The sequence below is a fragment of the Calliopsis andreniformis genome, chromosome 9 (genome assembly GCF_051401765.1).
Source record: "Calliopsis andreniformis isolate RMS-2024a chromosome 9, iyCalAndr_principal, whole genome shotgun sequence".
NCBI lineage: Eukaryota > Metazoa > Arthropoda > Insecta > Hymenoptera > Andrenidae > Calliopsis > Calliopsis andreniformis.
Window position 1 is genome coordinate 5,415,538 of NC_135070.1, and position 22,853 is coordinate 5,438,390.

At 34.2% G+C, this 22,853-nt stretch overlaps 1 protein-coding gene across 1 annotated transcript; it reads right to left on the bottom strand.

The window, feature by feature from the left end:
- Positions 1-223: 223 nt before the first annotated feature.
- Positions 224-22,697, bottom strand: Bnip3 (BCL2 interacting protein 3). The gene is made up of 6 exons (XM_076385191.1): positions 22,514-22,697; positions 13,777-13,942; positions 10,965-11,052; positions 2,305-2,378; positions 2,016-2,171; positions 224-1,908 (listed from the first exon to the last, which is right to left on the bottom strand). The coding sequence occupies exons 1-6, from the start codon at positions 22,554-22,556 to the stop codon at positions 1,857-1,859; spliced, it is 579 nt and encodes a 192-aa protein (XP_076241306.1). The 5' UTR covers positions 22,557-22,697; the 3' UTR covers positions 224-1,856.
- Positions 22,698-22,853: the final 156 nt, after the last annotated feature.

The window sequence follows — 22,853 nt, forward strand, 5'->3', positions numbered from 1 at the left end:
TTTTGAACGTTCATTTTTTTTGGAGCTCGGTTAATTCCAGTTTTTTTCTCAACCTGTGCGTCATTTTGTGGAGATTGTTGTTGGTGCCATCGTGCGCGGTGAACAGAAGGCGTAACCGAGACTACCGCGTGTTGCTAAACACTTTCAGGGCTAAACGTGTAACGTCGCACTTATTAATTATTCAAACGCATCGAAGGTTTGTAGAAGTGAAAGCAAAAGAGGATCGTGTAATGTACATAATTATATTGTAAATACAAAAAAACCTGCATGGTTAATGCCTACTTACATCGAATACGCGTTATCTGATAATGTACAATATCTTACGTTTAATACATAGGATATAGGTACGAAGGGTGTATCATTGCGAAGTTATCCGCGAAAAACGCGATAGAGCATAGAAAAATGTCAAAGTGTTATGAAATCTGTTTCAAGATATTCATTTTTTTTTTATTATTATTATAGTTTAATACAAATGCCGTTCAGCATTGGTCTATCAAGAAAAAGATTTGTAATTCCGTCGAAGAAGCGTAGTTTTGCTAATGCAAAAAGTTTTACTTAACTTTCGAGGTATAATCGAATTGACTTAAAGATCTTGTAATATGATAAATATAGATAATTTGTTTCAATCGCAAACGAGAAAATTGAGATGTACACAATGTAACATTTTTTCTATTTCACGCATTTTGCGATACTTTGTTATCTATGCTGTTATCACCTTGAACTTATGTATTGTACAATATAAAAACTTTTTACGCTGTATAAAATTACTATTAAATATTTAAAGCGTATCATCCATATTATTTGCGGCAGCGCTGTCCAACGGCGGGGCCCCTCTATCACCTACTTCCCCTTTTAATCTTTCATTGACGTTTAAGATTTTTAGACGATGAAGATGGTAGTCTTCCATGGCTGGATAGCGCTGATTTACGCAAAAAGCATAATAAGGTCAGAAATACGCCAATTGAAATGAAGGGCGAACATTAAAAGAAGAAAAAATTAAGAAGATAACTTGCACTTTTTTTTTATGCTATATCAACTGTGACAGAATGTTTCAGAATTGGATATAGGAAAACGAAACACAAAATAATTGTTTTATCATCCAAATCAACTAATATAATTGATAATATAAAGTTTTAAAAAATTTCAGTCGTTACTTCGTCGAAAGAGGAAGTTTTATAATTGCAATACACGTTTATCACGCTTTTACACTCGTGCCGATATTGAACATCTGTTTCAATACAGCAGAATTTTTACAATTCCTTTTTCCCTGTAAGACACTTTCCTCGCTATTATGCTTATCGTCCTCCTTTGCAAGGTCTTCATACACAAACGACACACACTGTGGTCTTTTCTATTCTCGTCTTTCATAATGGTTCTTTCCCCATAATTTTCCTTCTTTCTTCAAGTAACAAGTAAACATTAATTATAGATAAATACTATCCAACTATACCTATACACTATCATAGACAGAAACGTATTAGAAATTGTATAAAATGGACATGTTTTTGTTTCCTCAACAATGCTAAACTATGATAAATCATGTTATTAATATATATTATATATATTTTTTTTGCATTTGTATTCTCTCCTTAAGCATATAACTGCGTACGAATTACACGATGATACGGCGTTCAATAAGTACACCGTTAAGTTTCTCAGGCAAGGAAGGATTAAGACAGAACGTGCTAGTATTAAAACTGGGGTAATCGAAATAATGTATGTTGCGTGTGTTTTTAGGCTCGATCAACCCTCTTGGCTTTCAGTCTTTCTTTAAAGTTCCATATACCAAACTTCTGTTCCGTTTTCGTGCAAATTCAAGCGCAGCAATCCAAACGTACGCGTGCTTGGTTGTCTTTTCACTCGATGGTCACGCTGGACGTTATCGATCCTCGCCTGGTTAGCCAGACTCTGTGAAGCAAACGCATTTCGGATTATTAAAAACACTGCTCGTAACAAGAAAAGGAAATAATTGAAATAGACCACATGTATACGTGGCTAAGAAAAATCCTTCTTACCCCAAGCCAGCGCCGACCAAGACAGACAGAATGTTTGTAATGAAAAGAGTATAAAGGACCTCCTTAGAGAACAATCCGATCTTGCCTACTTTTGTTGTACGAATGCTATAGGATTTCCTTTTATTCGTTCCCAGTGGATGCTTAAATTTCCAATCCCTGTAACACAAGATGGTAATATATGGTATTATATGGTTCCTTTATAATAGAGTATTCTTAGAGACAGATTAGGTAATTTAAGTTAATACTACTTGAATTTTCAAACAGTTTAATGATAAAATATTTTACGTACTTTGGAGGTGCTTGATCCGGACGCGAACTCCATTCATAGATCCAGTCGTTGTTCTTATCCAAGAGTTCCGTTTCCTGTACAAAATAAAACATTTGTTAACTCATGCTACTCTTGAACGTGTAAAAAGTTTTTTAAATTATGCATCCACATTTAAACACAGCTTATGTAATTGAATAAATATGGAACCTAAAAGTGTATTGCTTCGTATGCGTATAATTAATACTTCAAGATATAGTTAATATTGAAAACTTTTATCTTCTACAGTGTGTAAGTCTCTCACAATAGTGATATTGACGTAATCAGCAGACTGACCAGTTCCAAATATACGCCACAAAAGATAAAGGCTTCCGAAACATTAACATAAAATATGTCTTAACTGTTTCAGTAGGCCATTATAAGCGTCCAGCTTCTAAACATAAAAATGTATAAATAGAAACTATTTTATCAGTGAGATTATATACATGATTGTTTATACACGGAGAAATAACTTTAATTCTTAAATACTGTTAGTATTTTATATCAAATATTATAAATGAAAATTTGTAAACTATTAAATATGCTCCTATCGTTTTTCCTTAAGTGGGAAACTATTGTGACGGTTAAAAATAAAGGTTTTTTTTAAGAATATTTTTCGAGCAATTTCGTTTCGAGAAAAACGCATTTAAAGTTTAAAGCGGTCAGTTTCGAGTTTTACATTACATCTAATAAAACCTTTGTAACTTTGTCATTTTTGCGAATTTTACTTTAATATTTTAAAAGATCATTTTAGAAAATCCAAACATAAAAAAGAGATACAATTTTTTTATTCTTTTTCAATTCATCAGTCTTTCCTCCCTCAAGTTTTCCTTATTTCTAGTTCAATTTTAATAGATGGGCTGTGAGTGTCTAGTTGTAAGTTTAGAACGCTACGTACCACATACAGTCCACGTGGACAATGTAACGTTTAAACCATTAGTCCTGTGTAAGATAAATGACACACTATCCAAACACTTAATATGTCAAATGACTCAGTAAATGAACAATCTAAAAATGCATATCCTGACACTTAAATAATTCAATAATTATTTATGACGCCCCTAAATATAGGTACTATTTCATGATACTATTTTTTATGTTTAACCCATTGTGGCCCAAAGTTTTGTAAACGCAACATTCGACTCACTATTTTTTCTAATGAATTTACATGACTGAATTCTATTTTTTGACGTTACTGTTATGAAAGAGGATCCTAACGATTACTTTAATCTTTTTTCATTGCCAATTTTTCTTTATGAAAATTTCTTAAAAATTAAAAAAATTGAAGTATTTATAACACTGCAGTACACCAGTTTTTGCAAGCGATACTTCGATTTGTAAACCTTTTTCATTTAGTGATCTATCTACAATATATCTACATATACAGTATCTATTATAAAACTTTTTTTTGCCCAAAATAATATATAAAATACAGGTATAATATAGTGTATAGAATGGATACATTTACATTTTTCAATAACATTGTATTTACACAATTTTAGATCTTAATGCGTTAATTACTTAATACGCTTAATGTATCAGCTTTAGTGTTTAAGTACCATGGTCGATTACTAGGGCGTTTACTCTACTCTATACCATCTACTTTCGATGTCAATATTTCAAGCTCTACATATCGCGATAGAAGAGCTTGTTCAAGTACCGGTGCATCGCTTGGGGAACTCCCCCTCCGTCAAGTGTTAATCTAAAAGCATTAAAAGAGGAGTGTATGGTGCGGATCTTGTGACGTTCTCTGAAACCGAAGATGCATACGTCTCTATGCATGGCATTGTCAATTGAAGTCGCGTACATGTATCGGTTTACCGGTTTACACACGCGTAACATAAAGCTCGCTTCAGGTTTTCCACTTCACGTCTCGGCTGACGCGCGCTTTCAAACAAACGAACGTGTGGCGAAAGCGATTAATTCCTTATCATCAACGAAAACAGGATAGTCACCGTGAATCAGTCCCGCTTTCGATCGATCAAACAAGGAACCGATAATTCGTCCCCACGGGTCCTTGGTGTAAGAAATGTTTGTTATGAAACGAAGATTTCCACTTCAATTCGAGGAGTGTAATTAATCTTTGATAACGATGAAAAATATTTGTTTAGATAGTGATGAGAAAGAAGCCAAACGAAGGCCATGAAAAGCACGTTTTCGTGCGTCTTGTTGCACCTCTTATCTATGAATGACTTGGAGAGGAGTACGAGGAGAGCCACCAAGGATAACTCGTACTGGCTGCAAGCCAATCGCGACACGGACACGACTGTCGTCAATCGCCAGATACGTTTGTATACACTACGCCGTAATTAAACGGAACCTATATTTACGTTTGTAAACAAACCTCGATCGCGCGGATTTTTGGATGAGTAAATCTACTATTTGCGCGTTAACAATACTTGACTTTAATGTTTCCTAAACAAATTATTGTGGAAAATTTGGATCCTCAGTTTTCAAAGTTTACGAGATTTTTTTATATGACCGTGCGTGTTAGATTGAGGACTTATCTTTATCAATGATAACGTGTCACCGTTTATCAAGACCAACAGGGGGTCTAATAATGGTATTGGATTATAATATAAAAGGAGACTAGCTCAACGATATTTTTGTTTCACTGGTGTCTATGCTACATGAAAAACGATGTGTTTTTCCAAACAACGCAGACAATAAAATCCTATTTGCCAACATCGTAATTTAACTTGTTCTGAGTTTTTTTTTTTTTTTAATTTAAATATGCCAAAAATACGAAGATATAATATACTATTTACAAATATTGAACATGAAGTCTCTTAATAGAAATGTTGGTAAGAAATTTTCATACAAGATAAACATAATTAAAAACCACCTTTTTTGTAATCGAACAGCTTACAATTATACGACCACTCTATTTCTAAAGATAGTACTCAATTAGCTTTGAATAGCACGCAATATATTCTGATTATCCAAGAACACGACACACAAGATTGCGCTCATTTAAAGTCAAGTTTATATTTAAAAAATTTTTTCTTTCGAAGAGCTTAATTTTCAGTTGCGTGTCACAAGGAAATCTTAAATCTTTGTTAATGACGCATTGGGTAAACTAGGGGAAACCCCATGTGTTGCTCCTAAATCAGTTTCATCAACACCCCTCGCAGCAACCCGTTGGTACGCTAATTTATGAAAGTTTTTTTCCAGCTCGGGGAACTATACTACCAGGAATTCAATCTTTGCGTTGATCGTTTTATCGTCTCGAAATAAAGGAATAAATAACAACCTAGGGTCTGTTAAAATAAGAATTCAAAAAATATCGTTAAGCTAACCGGTGTTCTGTTAAGCAGTCAAAATATAACCATGGTTCTGCTTCTCTTGGTAAAAAAATCGATTTCTTTTAGATTTTGTATTATTAGGAGAAATATAGTCGAAATGTGTAACAGAACCTTCTATAAAAAAAATATTATAACTACATGAATATGCAACAAAAACATATAAAAATACCGAAAATAATTTACCATATAGTTTCGTTAATAAGAAATTGTAAGGAAATCGATTTTACCAAGAGAAAAAGAAATTTTTAACTTAATTTATTAACTAGAGGAAATGAGTTAATCGGTAAAATTTAACATTACCAGTTGTGAGAAAGGAAACATATAGCGCTAAATTTTCAGATTACGTCTGACTTTTGAATAAAATTAGTTACTTCGTCGTTAATTATTTCTAAACATGTTTTATATACATTACAAGTTTATAATGAAAAGTGAACATGATTAATGTGAATAAAATTAATGTGAATATGAGACAGAATCTTGTGATAGAGACAATAAAATTTAACGAGATCGCTGACACCGATCGTCTGCGATCCTAATAAGGTCGGGTCGGAGGAAGAATCGACTTAGAAGACCTCCTTGCTGTCGCCTTGATAAGGTGAAGTCTTCCCTCCTCGCACTTCTCCTTCCTAGCTTAAAATATTGATCATCGTAGTAATGGAACTACAAACTATCGCAAAGTCTATACTCCAACCTAATCAGCCTTCGCAAATATTGATTTTATTTATTCTAATCTCAACGATAAAGGAAGTTTTTTCGAATAAGGGGTTACACTACCTTGACAGTTACAAAATACCGATACATTATTTCCTAGGAAACAATAGCCTAGGCCTTTAAAACAACGCGTAAAAAGTATTTTTTTTTTAAATTGTTGTAATAATAAAAGTACGGCTTATGAACAGAAAACCTGCTAAACGACTGTAAATTGCGTCAGACGACGAAAGTTTAACCTCATTTTTTTTACTTCAACCTAATTTTTTAACCTCAAAATCCATTCAATTAAATTTAACGGAATTTAGCACGCGTATTTTTGATGACATGATTTATCGCATAAAAGGCGATCTTTAATTAAATCTAAAAATATTGAAAACAACGCTAGCAAAGACCATTTTGTCTTTAATATACTACAACTTCACTAATCTTTTGATTTACACCTCAACAAAACTCGTAATAACAGGGGTCATAAAGTTATAACCTTACGTTACCATTGCAAATGTAATTGTACAAAATTTATGAGCTCATACGAAAGGTGAGATGGTACAGAAGAATACTACATTTAAATTAAATGACTGTGACGGAAATCACTGTAAAAAATAAGATACTTCTGTTTATGTGAATCAGTTTTCTCTATATTTTAACTTATGTATCGTTTGAGATGCATACATACAATCCATATTCGTTATAATGCAGAGTGTTCTAAAACAATTTGCTGGCTGTAAAAAATTATATCTTATCTTAAAGGTGTATAAATCGTTGAGAACAAGTTCATTAACACCATTTCATTTGCAATAAAATTTGTATAATACGAAATTCTTTCGAAGAAGAACGAATACACTCTAGAAATAAGTTTAAATAACCAGATAATAAGTGTGGTTAGTCTGTAAATATTCTAAAAACTGTCCACTAACTTCAAAATTATAAAAAATATAAAATGTAGTTATAAAAAATGTAGTTATAAAAAATGTAGCAAAAAGTAGTAACTACTGAAAGAACTGAGCAGCAAGTTACAAATTGATAGTGAAACCCTGACAACCTCAATATATCAGGATGATTTCTATTCCAAAAAATAAGATTAAAAAACAGCTATTTTTAAGTACGACTACCTGAGACTATCAAATTTTTCTAATTTTTTCATTGCAATTATAATGTTACGATTCTTCCTGCAAAATCCATGAATCAGTAAATGATTCAATGTTAATTACCTACGTGTAGTTAATTACCAAGGAGAAACATGACTCGCAATTTGACATTTTTAAACATGGTAAAGTTTACACGTTTTTATGTCAAAATTAACCCTTTTAGTGTCCGCTGAAAAAGTTGTAAATATAGCCAACAACGATATGTTGTTGATTGGCATTAGAAGGATTAATCTAAGGTAGGTGACCCCAATTTCATGAGAAATTCATAACTCACAATTAAAATCACAAATTAACACTAATGTAAGATTTGTAGAGAGAATGAACTTCGTTTTATAACATTTCAACCAAAAATTAAAATATGCTGATGAATAATAAACATTTTTGTAAAATGCGACATAATCGCGTAAGAAGTTGAAGATGAGCTACACGAAACTCTCTGTTTAGTAAGACTTGTTTTGTTTTGTATGCAAATTTGGTACTAGGGCAGACAATCCTTTCAGTTTGATTAGTAAACTCTGAAAAAGAATTTTCATAACCTAAGTTAGCAGTTCTTTCCACTACAATATGGTGAAACTGTCATACGCGGAGTACGCAATTTCGCTAATTGCAGGCTTTTACTATTTTATTGTAAATTATGATTCAAAATCCCTTTTATAATAATTTATTGTGGATGTCTGACAAGATTCTAAGCTTTATGAAACGTTCAATAACTTCACTACATATGTATTTAAAAATATCATACAACGTTTTAAAATGTTAGCATAGCGAATTTCAGGTCACCTACCTTATTTAAACAATTTCTATAGATAATTATTCTAAACAAGAATCCTCAAGAATTTATAAATTTAATAACACTAAAAATTAAATGATCAAAAACGGTATAAAATTCAGATTTTTCGCGGCCTATCATTCATTCCAAACCACTATGTAAGAGGACAATGATCCCTGAAACGATGAAACGCGCGCGAACAGTATCGCTGAAAGAGCCATGTAACATTCGTCCCTCTACCTACATAACCTACACCGCAATATGCAAAATTACCGCATACAACTCTAGTCATAAAGCCTAGTTCGTCGCATTCCACGCCACGACACGAGTGCATCCATGCGGAATAAGCATAACTAGTCGTCTCAACCTGACAGAAATGTAATGTATCGCAGGCATCGAGATATCGAAAGTATCAAGGTATCAGATATCGTGTATCTCGAAATATGTATTTCGCGTCGCGGAGTCGAGCCCGCTTCTCAGGAGGCACGGGCATGCGCACACATACGGGAAAACCGGTTTTGCGCGAAGATGAGAAGCGTAAAACGTCGAGGACGCCGATTCGCCGATTCGCGATCGCGTGATCCGCTGCTCGCAACTGTAACACAACACACGCGTAATACTAGGGAACACAAACGCAGGTGAACGATCTTAGCGTACGCGCATGTGCGTCTGCGTACGCGTGCGTGGTTTCGTAACGAAACACGCGTCTGTTCGCGAGAACAGCACGCCAACCGGTGACGCGCGAGTAGCCTTGGTCAAGATTTCTGCGCAGGCCGTTAGCCTATGTGTCAGACTCCGCTTTTTGCGTGGCGGATGATTCCAGTAGAGTATGTACAGTACTGTCACGATATAAGCTCGCGACGTGGAACTAGTTGGAAGCTTAGGTGACGTAAGAAACTTGTTTTTAAGATCAATTTTTGCATCGCCAAGTTGAGTTTGAATTTTTTAGATCGAGGTTCTTGTTAGACGGAAAAATAGTTCGAAGAAAAATTGAGTCTATCATCGAGCTTCTATTGAGACAACACTGTGACAGAAGTTCGATTATCCGAAATACTAGGAGATTCAAGCCTTGAAGCTCCAGTTTGATAGTTTGTTTAGCTTTGGTAGATTATTATCAAATAATTGGATTGGTGAGATGAAAAACAGTAGCAGTCTAAAGTTAGCCATTTTCGAAGAATCTCGAAACTATATGCGAGATGCATAGAATTGCTGGTCCCAACTCTTCAGTAGGAATCAAATATTTTAAAATGTGTTCTTTTTAAAGACTTTCGTACATGCATATACAAATATTCATCAGAATTATCCAATTAATAATGTGCTTGAGCAGTTTAATCGATTCAAATATTTTTCTTAATGAAAATAGCGTTTTTCTTCTCTAAACATGCGTGTTCCTAATATCGCCTACCTCTAATATTTCTAATACGGGTAATGGTTTCAATTTAAATTAGTATTGTTATCACATAACAATACCTACATGAATGCTTTGGCATTAAAATTTTCAAACGTTCAAAAAATGAAGCTACAATCACTTTGGCTTATAAACAGAACAAGTAATAAAAACACGTGAAAATGATTTTACAAAAGCTCTTCAGACCCCTGATTTTTAATCTACACTATATGAAAAAAATAATTCCTCTTTACTTTATGACTATTAGATACAAAATTACTTTGAGAAATTAGATGCAAAAATATCAATTATCTTTCAACTGACAGCAATTTAACTTTTGCTAAGCCATGTAAGATACCGTTACCCCAACATAAGAGAAATTAAAAAAAATAAGCTTGAAAACGGAAAGAAACGTCGCGTTAATGATAACACTGTCGAAGAATGCCACCCACGGATATTTTATTTTTAGTAGCTTATCTGAAAGACCGGAACAGAGAGAACTATAGGTAAGAATTCTCATAGAAGCCGAGATATTATGTACACCTTCTTACTTTGCAAGACCTCGACTGCATAAAGAGGCAAGCATACACAAAGGAGTTGCATATATTGCTGGACGAGCAACACGGTTGAGCAACTGACGCATCGAAAATCCTCGTTGCCGTACAGTGCGCCCCACTTCGGCTCGACTTCGTTTGTCTCGACTCTTCTTATGACTCGTTATCGTAGTATTAGTCATACGGTCCTGATACAATTGTCTTTTGTTGTTATTTTCGCTGGTGCCCCTTCGAAGATAAATCGGCCTACACTGTTCACACGATAATAATCAAGCGATCGCGCGTTTTCAAGGCGAAATAAACAATATACCTGCTACAAACTGATAACTGTCAAGATGCAGCTTATGATTCGTGCGATGCTTTTGAAGAAACGCAACATAGATAAGAACGTGTTACTTTTTTTTTTTAATAAAGATCAACTCAGATTCGTGATTCTCCAGAGAAATGTAATCCTCGTAAACCATAAATAAACAATGATCGCGACGTCGTTGTCTGTCTTCGTTTGAACGTCCATCAACTTTCCGTTCCGTTGGGAAGGAAAATGGAAAAACCTTTTAATACAATCTTCTACTTTCTCTTCGTAGACGAAACATATAACGGAGGAATTGTTATCAGACACGCGTTGTATGTATAGCTCGTGATACAAATTACGTAGAAGGGGGCTTGACAGTGGAGAAGTCATTGATCCACGTGTTCCCCTGAGTGAGGCACAGTTATGGCAGAAATCATATGAATAGATGACGTAGTATGCTAAAAATTGATAGTAAAACTGACCTTGTTGCAGCCGTAATTTATATAGACACCTTTCAGCTCGTCTTCTGTTGAAAATTCCGTATTAGGGCTGTTGGGTGGACTCTTGGGGCTGCAATAGAATATTTCACAAATTTCACAAAAAATTTTTCGCATATATAATTCATGTAACAATCATATCTACAATAACAACAATCCAGAGTGGAATTCAATTTTTTTGATTTCGATTTCGTAATTAATTGCTATCATGGAAAATAAAATTCCCCTTGTCTCTCCTCATGCTTGACTCATCGTCGATATCTTCATGACAATTTTAAATATACACCAAGAATGATTTTGTATCGAGTAACCTTTACATCGTACGATACTTCTGCTTTTATTATCATTAGTACTGAGCTACGACGATAGTGTAAGATTGTAGCTTCGAGGGATGACTTCATTGAACATCTGCGGAATAATTGCAAATTAAACGTCGCAAAAAAACGCTAATGTTATTGCTTTTTCGCTCATAAGCAAAGTTTAGGAAGAATGAATAGAATAAATCCAATATTAGCTTAGCGTTATCTCAATTGTAAGATTCACTGGAGACGCTTCGCATCGTCACGGATTTCATGACGTAGGTATCTATTGCTGAACTAAATAGATATGCGTAGTTCTGTGACAATTCTTATCTGAATGTATCTGGAAAGTTTAGGGAAAGAATTGCGATGTAACTTGTAATGTTTATTTCGTGAATAAGTCTGAGATAAGTTAATAAGTTAGAAAATATGAACACGATGGATTTTGCTTCTCTGAAGCAAAATGTTATAAATTGTCGTAAAATTTTTAGATCGATAGGTTACATATAATTAGCTCTAAAATGTACTGTACTATCACCCTACATAAGGTAATATACATGTACATAGTAAATTTACGATGAAATATGTTTTGTCACACAGCTTACAATTAGTGATTTGCAAATTTGTATAGATTATTCGTTCGTAAAGTAAGGTTGCGCCATTACTAGCGATAAAGAATAAAACAATGTCACGTCATGAAAAGGAAAAAATCTTGTTCTTAATCAGTTTCAACGTGCATAAGTACTCTGAGTTTGAGTCAAGTGTATAAAACTATTTTCACAAAGTAACAGATTCTAAGCAGCGTTTCAACTTCACATCTGTGTGTACCATCTGGCCACGTCAGGAACGTATGCTATTATCATACACTCGCGGGAAACTAAAAAGCATGTTTTAATCTTTTAAGATTTTCTAAATCACGAAAAACTAAATGACTTCGAATTTTCTTTTTTTCAAAGTTCAGTTACTAAAGTTCTTAGTAATCATGTTCTCAGTTCATGTTCTTCAAGTTCTCAGTTCATGTTTTAAGTCAAAGAGTTGTGTCACTTTCTTTGCGGGTGTGCGATATTAGAACTGATAATAATCTTATAAAATTAACGAAATGGCCTGACCCTTTCCTCGTCATTCTGTAGAAAGAGTACCTTCCTGTACAAATTGATCAGAAGATATTTTTAGTGCAAACAAATATAGGTAATATTTACACTGTTAATATATAACAATCTAGGATTGATAAATTTAACAATGCATTTGTATTAAAATGTAAGGTATTTTCATGTACATATTAACATAAGACATTCTGAATAAAAATATGGGTAACCTAAGAACCTTTTGCATGAATTCAAATAGTATAGCACGATGTTTTTAAACCTATTATGCGTAAAATGTATCTAACAATGAGAGTTCCATAAAAGTTGTACAGACAGATGGTAGGGGACAAAAAAGAAAAGACTAGCTTGTTTGGCTTTTCCTCTTTCATCTGCCGGTCCTTGAGGTACCCTGCCGCCTACGAATACAAAGAAATCGTTCGAAAAAAGTTCTTCTCCTCCTAGACTTTACATCCGACTCTAGTGTATACATATACCTAAAGTCTGGGCTATGTGACTTCGTCCCTCAACAGAAATATCTCTGCTATTCTAAACATTAGGGAGAAATTGAAAATACAGTCTCATAGCTTTGAAAGCTGTACGTGAATGCAGTAGGTAATTCCATTACCAGTAAATGGCATGAGGAGGACCGTAAAGTTTATTAAATAATAAATTCCAAGAAAAAAGATTAAGCTTTACGTGTTATAAAATCAATCTTTTCTGAGATTGTCAAATCTTATATAGGAGAATTTATGATACATTATTTCCCCCAAAATAGCAATTATTTTGATTATTTTTCATGATATACTCGTGATGTGTAAGTGATATTTCATTACTAAAAATTAGCACAGACTCGTTTACTGTTTCGTTTCTTTATAATAACAATTTCATTTTTTAACCTTTTCAGAGATAAATATATCTTGAAGTAGAAACAAGTTTTACATAATTTCTGTGATTTAATTTACTGTAACATTTCTCAAGCTTTTTTCTTCGCATTTTCCAGTCAAGGAGTACTGAGGTGAATATTGATGCATTATAATTATATTTTCAATAACAATATTTGAATTTAAACAAAAAACTAAACGTATATATAATAAATATGTACATCAATATCCTCGAAGAGATTGAATTTTCTTCTTTCTCACGGTTACTGCACGCAACCACACAAGGAGCAACCTCTTAAGTCAAACTTTTTCTAGTTGTCTGCTTTCTCTCAAACTCAAATATGAACGTGCAGTCTTAACTATTCCAGAGCCCATTAAGAGGAACAAAGCAATTCCTAAATTCTTATCTACCGACGGAAATACTGAAACCTTTCAAAGGGATAATCTCTCAACTACACTGACCAATGTGTACTTTATGTATTAATGTATACATGAACACGAAAACTTCTTACAATGTGAAAGGAAATCTTACCTATCTCTTGGTGTGTCTCGGCGGGAAGATGCTAAGGAATGCCTGGCTGACGATTGTGTTGAATCCCTTTGCGCTTCTCTCAATAGTCGTAAATATTCTTCTCCGCCACTGCTAAAGGGTAACGGCGTTACCCTGTCTGGTATGGCGTTCAATTCCACCCATGATTCTGTAAAAGCAGAAAGGAAAAAGTCACTCTATGGGTTTGTTCAGATTAGTTAAATTACAATGGAACCTCGAAGTGTGAATAATTTGAAAGTCAAACGAAAAATCAGAGGAAAATTCTGTTTTAAAACTTGAATAAAGAGTCACGCACGTCTCTTTAGACTTTAGACGATGGAAATATTAATGAACCACAACCCTCCACTTGTGGATTCTAGATGAAAACAATTAATTATTATACAGTATTTTTTATACATTCATTATATATTATAAATAAAAGCATTTAATTATTGAACGTGTTTTATCATTACGTATTTCACAATATGATCTTTTGAAATAGACATTTAAAATTTGTCGTATTGTATCAGTTTTGGAGGTCTGGAATTAATTCAACATAAATTGTTTCGAATGGGAAATTTTCTTTCGAAAATCAAACCGTATCCTAGAACAAAGTGCATTCGAACTTCCAGGTTTCACTGTACTTGAATTCAAATCACCAGTCTTCAAATAGCTTGATATCAATGTTGTGTTTACACAAGTTACTCGAAGGACTTGTTCAGATCAGTTAAGTTAGTTGCATTCAAACCACGTGTCTTCAATGTAACTTGGTATAAGTTTGTTTCCACACAAGTCAGGTTACTTAAATTCAAGCGTGTTAGTGCATATACATCCATCAATGTGTATTTCAAATCAGGTACAAGTTCAAAGTACTTCAACTTCACATGAAGCTTGAAAGAATATTTCAAGTCAAATAAAGTAACACGATCACACTGGTTAAGTTTTCAAAAATTGTCTGCATTCAAACTGCTCGAATTCAACCAACTTGACTAATCTGAATGAGGCTTTAGGGTCATTCAATGGATAGAACAGGTAGAAGGAGCTATTAACCTGCGAAGTTGTTAGGTATACCTGAAAACTTAATAGGCACAACGGACACGCTTTGATTGAAGCAAAACCTTAGCAACTGTGCAGTCTCTCACTTCCGTATCGATTTCTACTGTGTACTGTGTACGAAATGAGCACGAAGTAAAGTTTCCTTCAATAACCGACGTGGACTATTTTATTATATATCCTACTTTTCGAGGAAGTATTAAAAATAAACATGTAGGCGTGATCCATCAGAAAAAGTGTCTATAAATATCACCGAAAGAATAAAGATGAAACAAGCCTCCACGATAGATTACTAAAGATGTGCAACAGAATCATTTTATGACCATGATATCAAACAATATGTATAATCTTCGACTCGATTATTGAAGAAGGTCATGGTCAGGGTCCATGAATTCTGACGTGGCTATCGTATAATGCATTGTTTTCTCGCTAGCGAACGCAGCTATACCACGATTGACCTAGCATTATGCATACGTAAAATGTCTGATCGATTATTCTCTGTGTCAACGTACGAACGATACTGCTAGAACAAAACAGCCCCCTTCATCTCGACCCTTTCAAACTCTTTTAGACTTTTTGCGCGGTTAGGTTGGTTACACATATATACAGCAAAATATTGAACAAGGGGAAAGTTGTGTACGTCAGGCTTCGGAATAAACTGCTCTTTTCGGCCGATTTTCGAAGGAGACGCCTCCTTTCTCCCTCGCACGTCACTTCTCTCCGCGGCGGCCCTAGTGCTCGAAAGGGCTCAGGCGCGTGTGCCACAAAAATCGTGCGTGGCGCATTTGGGCGACGACACTTATATCAATAGATTTCCACATCACCCATGAGGTACTATTGTTGATGCGTTTTTGTTTTGTCAGTGGTATCCCCTGACGCGCGATTCTTGTGGCACGCGCCTGAGGCCTTCCGAGCACTAGGGCCGCCGCAGAGAGAAGTGACGTGCGAGGGAGAAAGGAGGCGTCGCCTTCGAAAATCGGCCGAAAAGAGCAGTTAATTCCGAAGCCTGGTGTACGTTAAAATTGCTATGAAAATAAATGATTCATCCATTCTTTTTTCTTCCATGCAATTCTTCCATAAAATTGTAAACTATTTTAGGAGTTTTTTGGAGAGTTTAAAGAAACTATGAAAATTTAGAAATACATAGATAGAAAATGCTAGAAATTTCTAATTTTCTAACTAATGTTGCGATTGGATACAAATGCACTGCTAGTGTGACCAATTGCAGACCTAAAAAGAACATGTAATATAACTCATAGGTTATGATACTAAGGATGTATGGCGTAAGGGGACAATATATTTTTCGAAGGATTTCACGCGTATAAAAACAACTTGATACATCTATACGATAAAATTCGACACCCCATAAAATAGACAAAACAAACAGTTTTTCGTTTGTTATAGGAATGAATTTGACGATCGCCATTTTTCTACATTTTATTCTCCAACGTTCAACATTTTCAAATTAAATTGTATCGTGTAGCGAATTTAGTTTAAAATTTGTTGTAATTAAATTAGAACAAGTGAATAGCGAAATGGAACACAGAAACTGCTGTAAGAGCAAGGTCCATATCAATAAACTAGAAAATTGTCGCTACATAATTACCAGAGAAATGGTTAAGATAAACATAAGGCGAATACGACAACTGGCAAAATTGTCAAACATTATTCGACAAATAGGCCAAAGAAAATGCTGTTGTGCACGATGTACAAAGGAAAATAAAACGTATCGTTCAACAGTGTCCTGAATATAATTAGATCTCAACCTGTTGATTCAAAAAGAAAATAATGTATCCTATAAAAATTCTTCCATTTTGGATAAAATGAATTCATACATCACAAAGATTTAACGTAAACGCATTTACGAAAGAAAAAAATTGTATAACGTAATTAATTCTTAAACAATTCTTTTAAATACACTACAGGAGTTTCAGTTTCAAGAATAATGTGATCAATAAAGTTAACAATAACAATGATTAATTCAGCTGTCTACAATTCCAAAAATTTCTTGGAACGTTCTTAAAAAATTGTTCCAAAAAGATGAAACATTCTATAAATATATCCTTCTCTCTGTTATATTTATTTTTCATTCACTATAAACAGATTTCACTGAATCGATTTTATGGTAAATGAACAAAAGCTACTAAAAAACTTACCAGTTATGTATTCAAACTCGATCGAAACAAGTACGGGCGTACCAAGGTCAATTTTGTGAGTGTATCGCCACAATATGGCGCACTTTGTTGCACTCTGAAAACAACGCGGCTTTCTCTCTTTGATACCGATCCAAGCAAACACGTCTAAGCAAACATGCTCAATTACACCAACTATCGAGAGTAATTTTATGCGAAACGTGTAAGTAAACCAGATGTTTTTGTCCAAGATCGTGGTCACCACGCTATACTATTCATGTGGTTCGTTTTGTTTCTTTGCAATAATTCGATCCTGATTCGTTTCTGAAGAGCGTCATGTTCGCATAAAACTGCTTCAATTTCCTGCATGTCTGAGGGTAAGTTACTTAAAACGCAAAACACTCGATATTTTGAAGAATGGTCAACTGTTATTCCGAGCCAAATATCTATTCTTACCAAATCTCGTCGTAGGATATCGTATGAACCAAATTGAGGTAAATAAAGCCAGACTTCTATTAGCGCTCAACTCGAGTAGCTCTCAAAGGACGACGTTGTTTAACTATCTCGATAAAGCGGGGCATTCAACTACATAGCTTCCAGAAATCGATAATTGAAATCAATTTAATTCAATTATATAAGAAGTTGAAGACAGATAAGAATCTGATACATATTTTACAATGTTCTGTAAGAAAACAATAGTAAACATGTTCAGTATACAATATGAAATATCATTTCAATTTTTATGTAACATAGAAAGTTAATTATAAATAGAATTATAAAAAAGAAACTAACTTATAAATAATGTAGCATAGTATGTATTTCCAGGATCTGTTGAAAGATTATTCCCCAATTAAAGCTTTAAATAAATAGTCCTCAACACTATTTTCTGTTAATTTATACTTGAGATTCTTGGAAAATGAGCATTCTAAATATGTAGATAACATGTGAACAAAACTAATTTTAACGAAGTTATATTTCAATTTAATAACCCAATCTGTAATATAATTATATCAATAGCAGTTCAAATTATTTAATTTTTGACCTGATTTCGAATTGAGATCGACATCCCTATTGGAAACACTGTACAAATGGAAAGTGCTTTAACGACTGAAGAAAAAGAAGAATGCGACAAAAGTTTACAAAACACATAATACATGTACCTACTTTAGACTTTAAAGTTTAGAGTGATATGTTCATTGATCTACATATAGGGTGTAATGAATATAGCCTTCCATATTTTAAGGGATGATAGATTCAAATTGAGGCACAAAATTTCTTAGGTCATAATATCTATAATCTACCTTTGTGTCGCAATAATAATACCATAAATTTAACATACCTATGTGTTAAACTAACAATCGGAGGATTCTGTAATTTTGAAGATGCATTGAAGAGCAAAAATAGACCAGAAAAATTTTAATACATCTTGTTGTATCTTTTATTATTTTATTTTTATAAAGCTTTAAATATCTGAGATGTTTGTAAGAAATGGATCGCGGACTTTTAAAGCTGTATAAAAATTAAACCGTAAGATATACAACAAAATGTATTGAGACCTTTTTGCTCTACTTCTACCCTTCAATACACCTGTAAAGTTAGCTTTTTTATTTACCTCTTAAAAACCTTTTTACCTAAAAAATTTAGTTTTGTATCTCTGTTAGTTTAGAATACAGGTATGTTAAATTTAAGACAGTATTGTTGCAAAACCAAATTAAATCGGACACTATGTCATAGGACATTTTGTGCCCCAACTTGGATCTCCTACTACCCCTTAAAATATCGAAGGCTATGTTTGTTACTTGTATAAAAGCACAAAAGCTAAATTCCAATGGTGAATAATTCGAACTTTCGAATACTTGATCTTATGGGTACAGTAATTTTTAGAAGAAGATTACTTTACCAGATGACCCAAAAAGTTTTCTCAAGATCGATAACCCTTATAACAATAGGACTCTCTGTTCAAGAGACAGGACGTTACTGACACAGATGAGATGACTACGCCGGAAAATCACGTGCCACAAAATCACGGTGTAACGGGTGGCTGGCCTTAATCAATTGAATTAAAGTCCGCCAACGGGTGTTAAAAATAGACGTAAACGCGTCCCGTTTTCATCGGTCACGTCATTTCAATCCAACGAACCAGAGGCGTGCGGAACTGCGGGCACATCAAGCAACGTTATATAGAGTGTCTTCGAAATACGATTCACCACTTCGTAAGATTGAATTTATAAAAAAAAGAGTCTATTATTACATACGACATATCATTGTTTAACCCTTGCCTACAACCTGGGTGATTTACGACTTAGAAAACTTTTGAATTTTGAATTTTCTCCACGGTGAAAAGGGAGACGGGGCCTGGGGCCACAGGTAACATAGCTAAAGAAACTGTTGAATGATACTCTAGAAACTTATAATATACAAGAATTTTTGGAATTTTTTAAAACACAGATATATAAAAAAAGTTATATGTACTTAAACGACCTACTTTGCAGACGAAGGCATTAAAATAGAGTAAAAATAAGGTTACAGGCGAAGGGTCAACATAATAATATCGTGTTTAGTTCGAATTTATACTGATTTAATGTATTCTCCTAAATTAAAAAAACAAATAGAAAATTTTGGAGTATAGTTGATTACTATGATCCTATCGGTAAAATAAAATGAAAATAAAAGTGATAAATATTTAGTATTCAGCACCTGATAATCAACGTTTTCGTAAACGATGAAACAGTGCAAATAAATTACATAATCTAAATTGAAAATCACTGTTTATGCCGTACACATTAATAATCCATGCTTCTGTTGATTGAACATTTTTAATTTAATGCAATTAGTATTGTGAGCCTGCAAAGTTTCGCACCGCAAGCAACACATCCAATTAAATTTTCACACGCATCGGGTTATCGGTAATCCTCTGTGTTCAGTAATAAAATAATATTAAAAATAACGAACAACTACGGCTGTTGGAAATATTTTTTGCAAAAATATTCCAAAAATTGGACGCGAGACTTGATTACGCTCCGTTATCGTTGTCACAGAAGAGGAATAAACAATATTTTGTTTCAAAGTTTAGCGTTACTTTTGTGCAAAATGTCTCGGGAGACTTTCTCTTTTTGTTATCTCGTTTACTTTCGTTCGAAAGTAATTCGAAAGGGAAGAAATATGAACAAGTGGAAGGTCCGCAAAGTGGTGTGCATAACTGTTCTCTTTTGTAACAACGCAGGTATGCAGCTGTTGGGCGAAGTTTACAGGAGAAGGGACCAAGAGAATAATACACAATAAACCCATAAACCCTGAGACGGTCAAAAGGCTGACTTATCCAGGAATGAACTTTTCTCCTGGTATTCAAAGATTAGTTGGGTAAAGTGGCTATGCACTTTTCGAATAACGTTTCATTTCATTTCCTTTCTCGAGTCGAATTTAATCCTTACCTGACAGGACATGCTACACAGAATATTAGTATTGAGAAAGGAGGAACCATAAAGTAACCTTAATGCAGAAGTAACAATTCAAAATCATGTCGTACAGAAATTGTCGATAATATTTATGCTTTTCACCTCAGTTATATGTATCTAGATATGCATGACACAGCTATAACACTTTTTCTTTTATATTTTCAATGCAGAAGACTTCTAACTTTCCAACTTCTCAAAAATTCAAAATATCTAAATTTTGAAGATTTTCCACTTGTTTTAATTTTTGAAAAAACAATTATATAGAAAATATAGTAAACAGTTAATGTACTACAGATGTTGTATTCTACCTGCTTTAAACGCAGTAATCAATATATTAAACACTAAATATGTATTAAGTATATTGAATTACCGTAGTAAGTGTTTTGTATTGAAAAAAGTAATTCTAAATATTAAAATTTCCATTTGACTCCGTATACATCACACAATTCGTGATCACATATTTCTCTCGTAAAAAAAAGAAAAACAAAGAAATCGATGTAGACACGTTTACTCGTTCGTTTAATCTATCGTACAAATGATATTGACCTTCCATATAATTGGTGTAAAACTATCGTTTATTGGCACGACAAATGTATCAGCTGCTTAATCAACAGGTTTGAAAACCGGTAACTTCTTGTACGTCTTAGATTATGCGTAATTGGTCAAATTATCGAAGTATTTGAAATGCGCGAAGATACCTGTTGTATAGGCACATAGCGGAAGAAAACATTGCGTCACAATAATAGCTCGATAGCCTCCCTGACTTTGGTCACGTTCACGTTTCTCTAAGTACAACTTTCTGAATCGACGCGAGCAAAGCATACAATGTACATACGTACGCGACAGAGAATAAATAGTACAAACGATGGAGGGACCTAACCCTGAACTTGGCCGACTGCCACATTTGTTAGGAACAGTTTAAATAGAGTACTATCTAAGCCAATAGGTAGGACAGTGACCTAATTACTCAGCACGCGATTGATCGCCTGTCGTAAATCGTCAATCGATGCAATATTCAAAAGTATATCAAATCATATCATTTCCTCCATTTTTTCCATTCCATTATTTGATACCTCTATTTCTCTATTCTTATCTGACCAATTTTATAATTATTTACACGTTATTGCATATAAAAAAATTATGATAAATGTATCTTGAGTTTTAACAACATTCGTATATCGTTTGGAAAATCTAAGAGAAATATTATCGATCATATAATGATATTTACGAAGTAAAATGAAGTTATGAAGTTGTCGGAGAAGCGAATTTAAACATCAAGCAGATGAACAGAATATCCAGTGAATATTACTTAAAATAATGAATATTATCGTTAACTCGTTTTACGTAAAAACTAAAAGGCTATCTTACAAATTGCAAACTTTTACCAAAGTTTTTGTACAATTTTATAGATTTTAATTATTTTTCTTATTGAATCAAAGAATGCTTTCAAAATATCTAATACATACAGTTTTCTGCTTTAATAACAGATCCCTATTTAAAGATCAAGTTTATATGCACTAAACCTACGTGATCACTGAAGGTGGACCATGGCAGTCCACAGGTAAGATCCCCAAAACTCAATCGAACGTTCTGAATATGCATTTGCATCAACCAAAAACAATACATATTCAATAGATACAAAAATAATACAAAAGAAACTTCCAATCATGGAAAGCTCAATATTTGCATATTTTTATCGATTTTCTCAGATATTAGGGACCAGTCAGAAAATGGAAACAAAGACAAAACTTCAAACAATTGGCGTCCGAGGAATTTTCACGCAACCAAAGCTAACAATTTCATCAAAAGCTGCACCAACGGCGTCGTGTTGGAAATAAACAAATGATCGCGCCAAAACCTTTGAAATTACTCGATGCCTGTTCCATATTAAGATCATTACGATAATTAATTCAGAACCGAATCGGTTCGATCACGCTTAAAACGCCTAAGCGACGATACGTTTGGTAAATGTGTCTACGACGCAAATGCGAAGAAAATCGCGTTTGTTTATGCGTCAGCTACAGTCAAGCGAAATGGCCGCGGCGACGTTAGTCCTGACAGCTGTATTCGCTTTGTTCAGGTGAACGAGCTTCTACTTACCACCGAGGATCTCGTCCGAGGTAAATTTTACAGTAGACGACATCGCAGTCGCGGTCACTCGTTCCACTGTAGAAACCGATGTACGACACTCGTGTGGGTACAGTTAAACGGCAGTGTTGCGAATCGTTGACCACGTCCAGACGATACACTCGCGACGAGTCACAGTGATAAAATGTTCACCGCACCGCGGGATCGTGCTTTGTTTTGATGAAACGTCACGAACAACGCACGCACGCACCCAACGCATCAGCTACCCCGGCCAATCACACGGCCCGATGTAAATATACTGCTAGAGTCAAATATAGGACGCCGCCAATAGCTGTGATGCTCCTTCGCCACT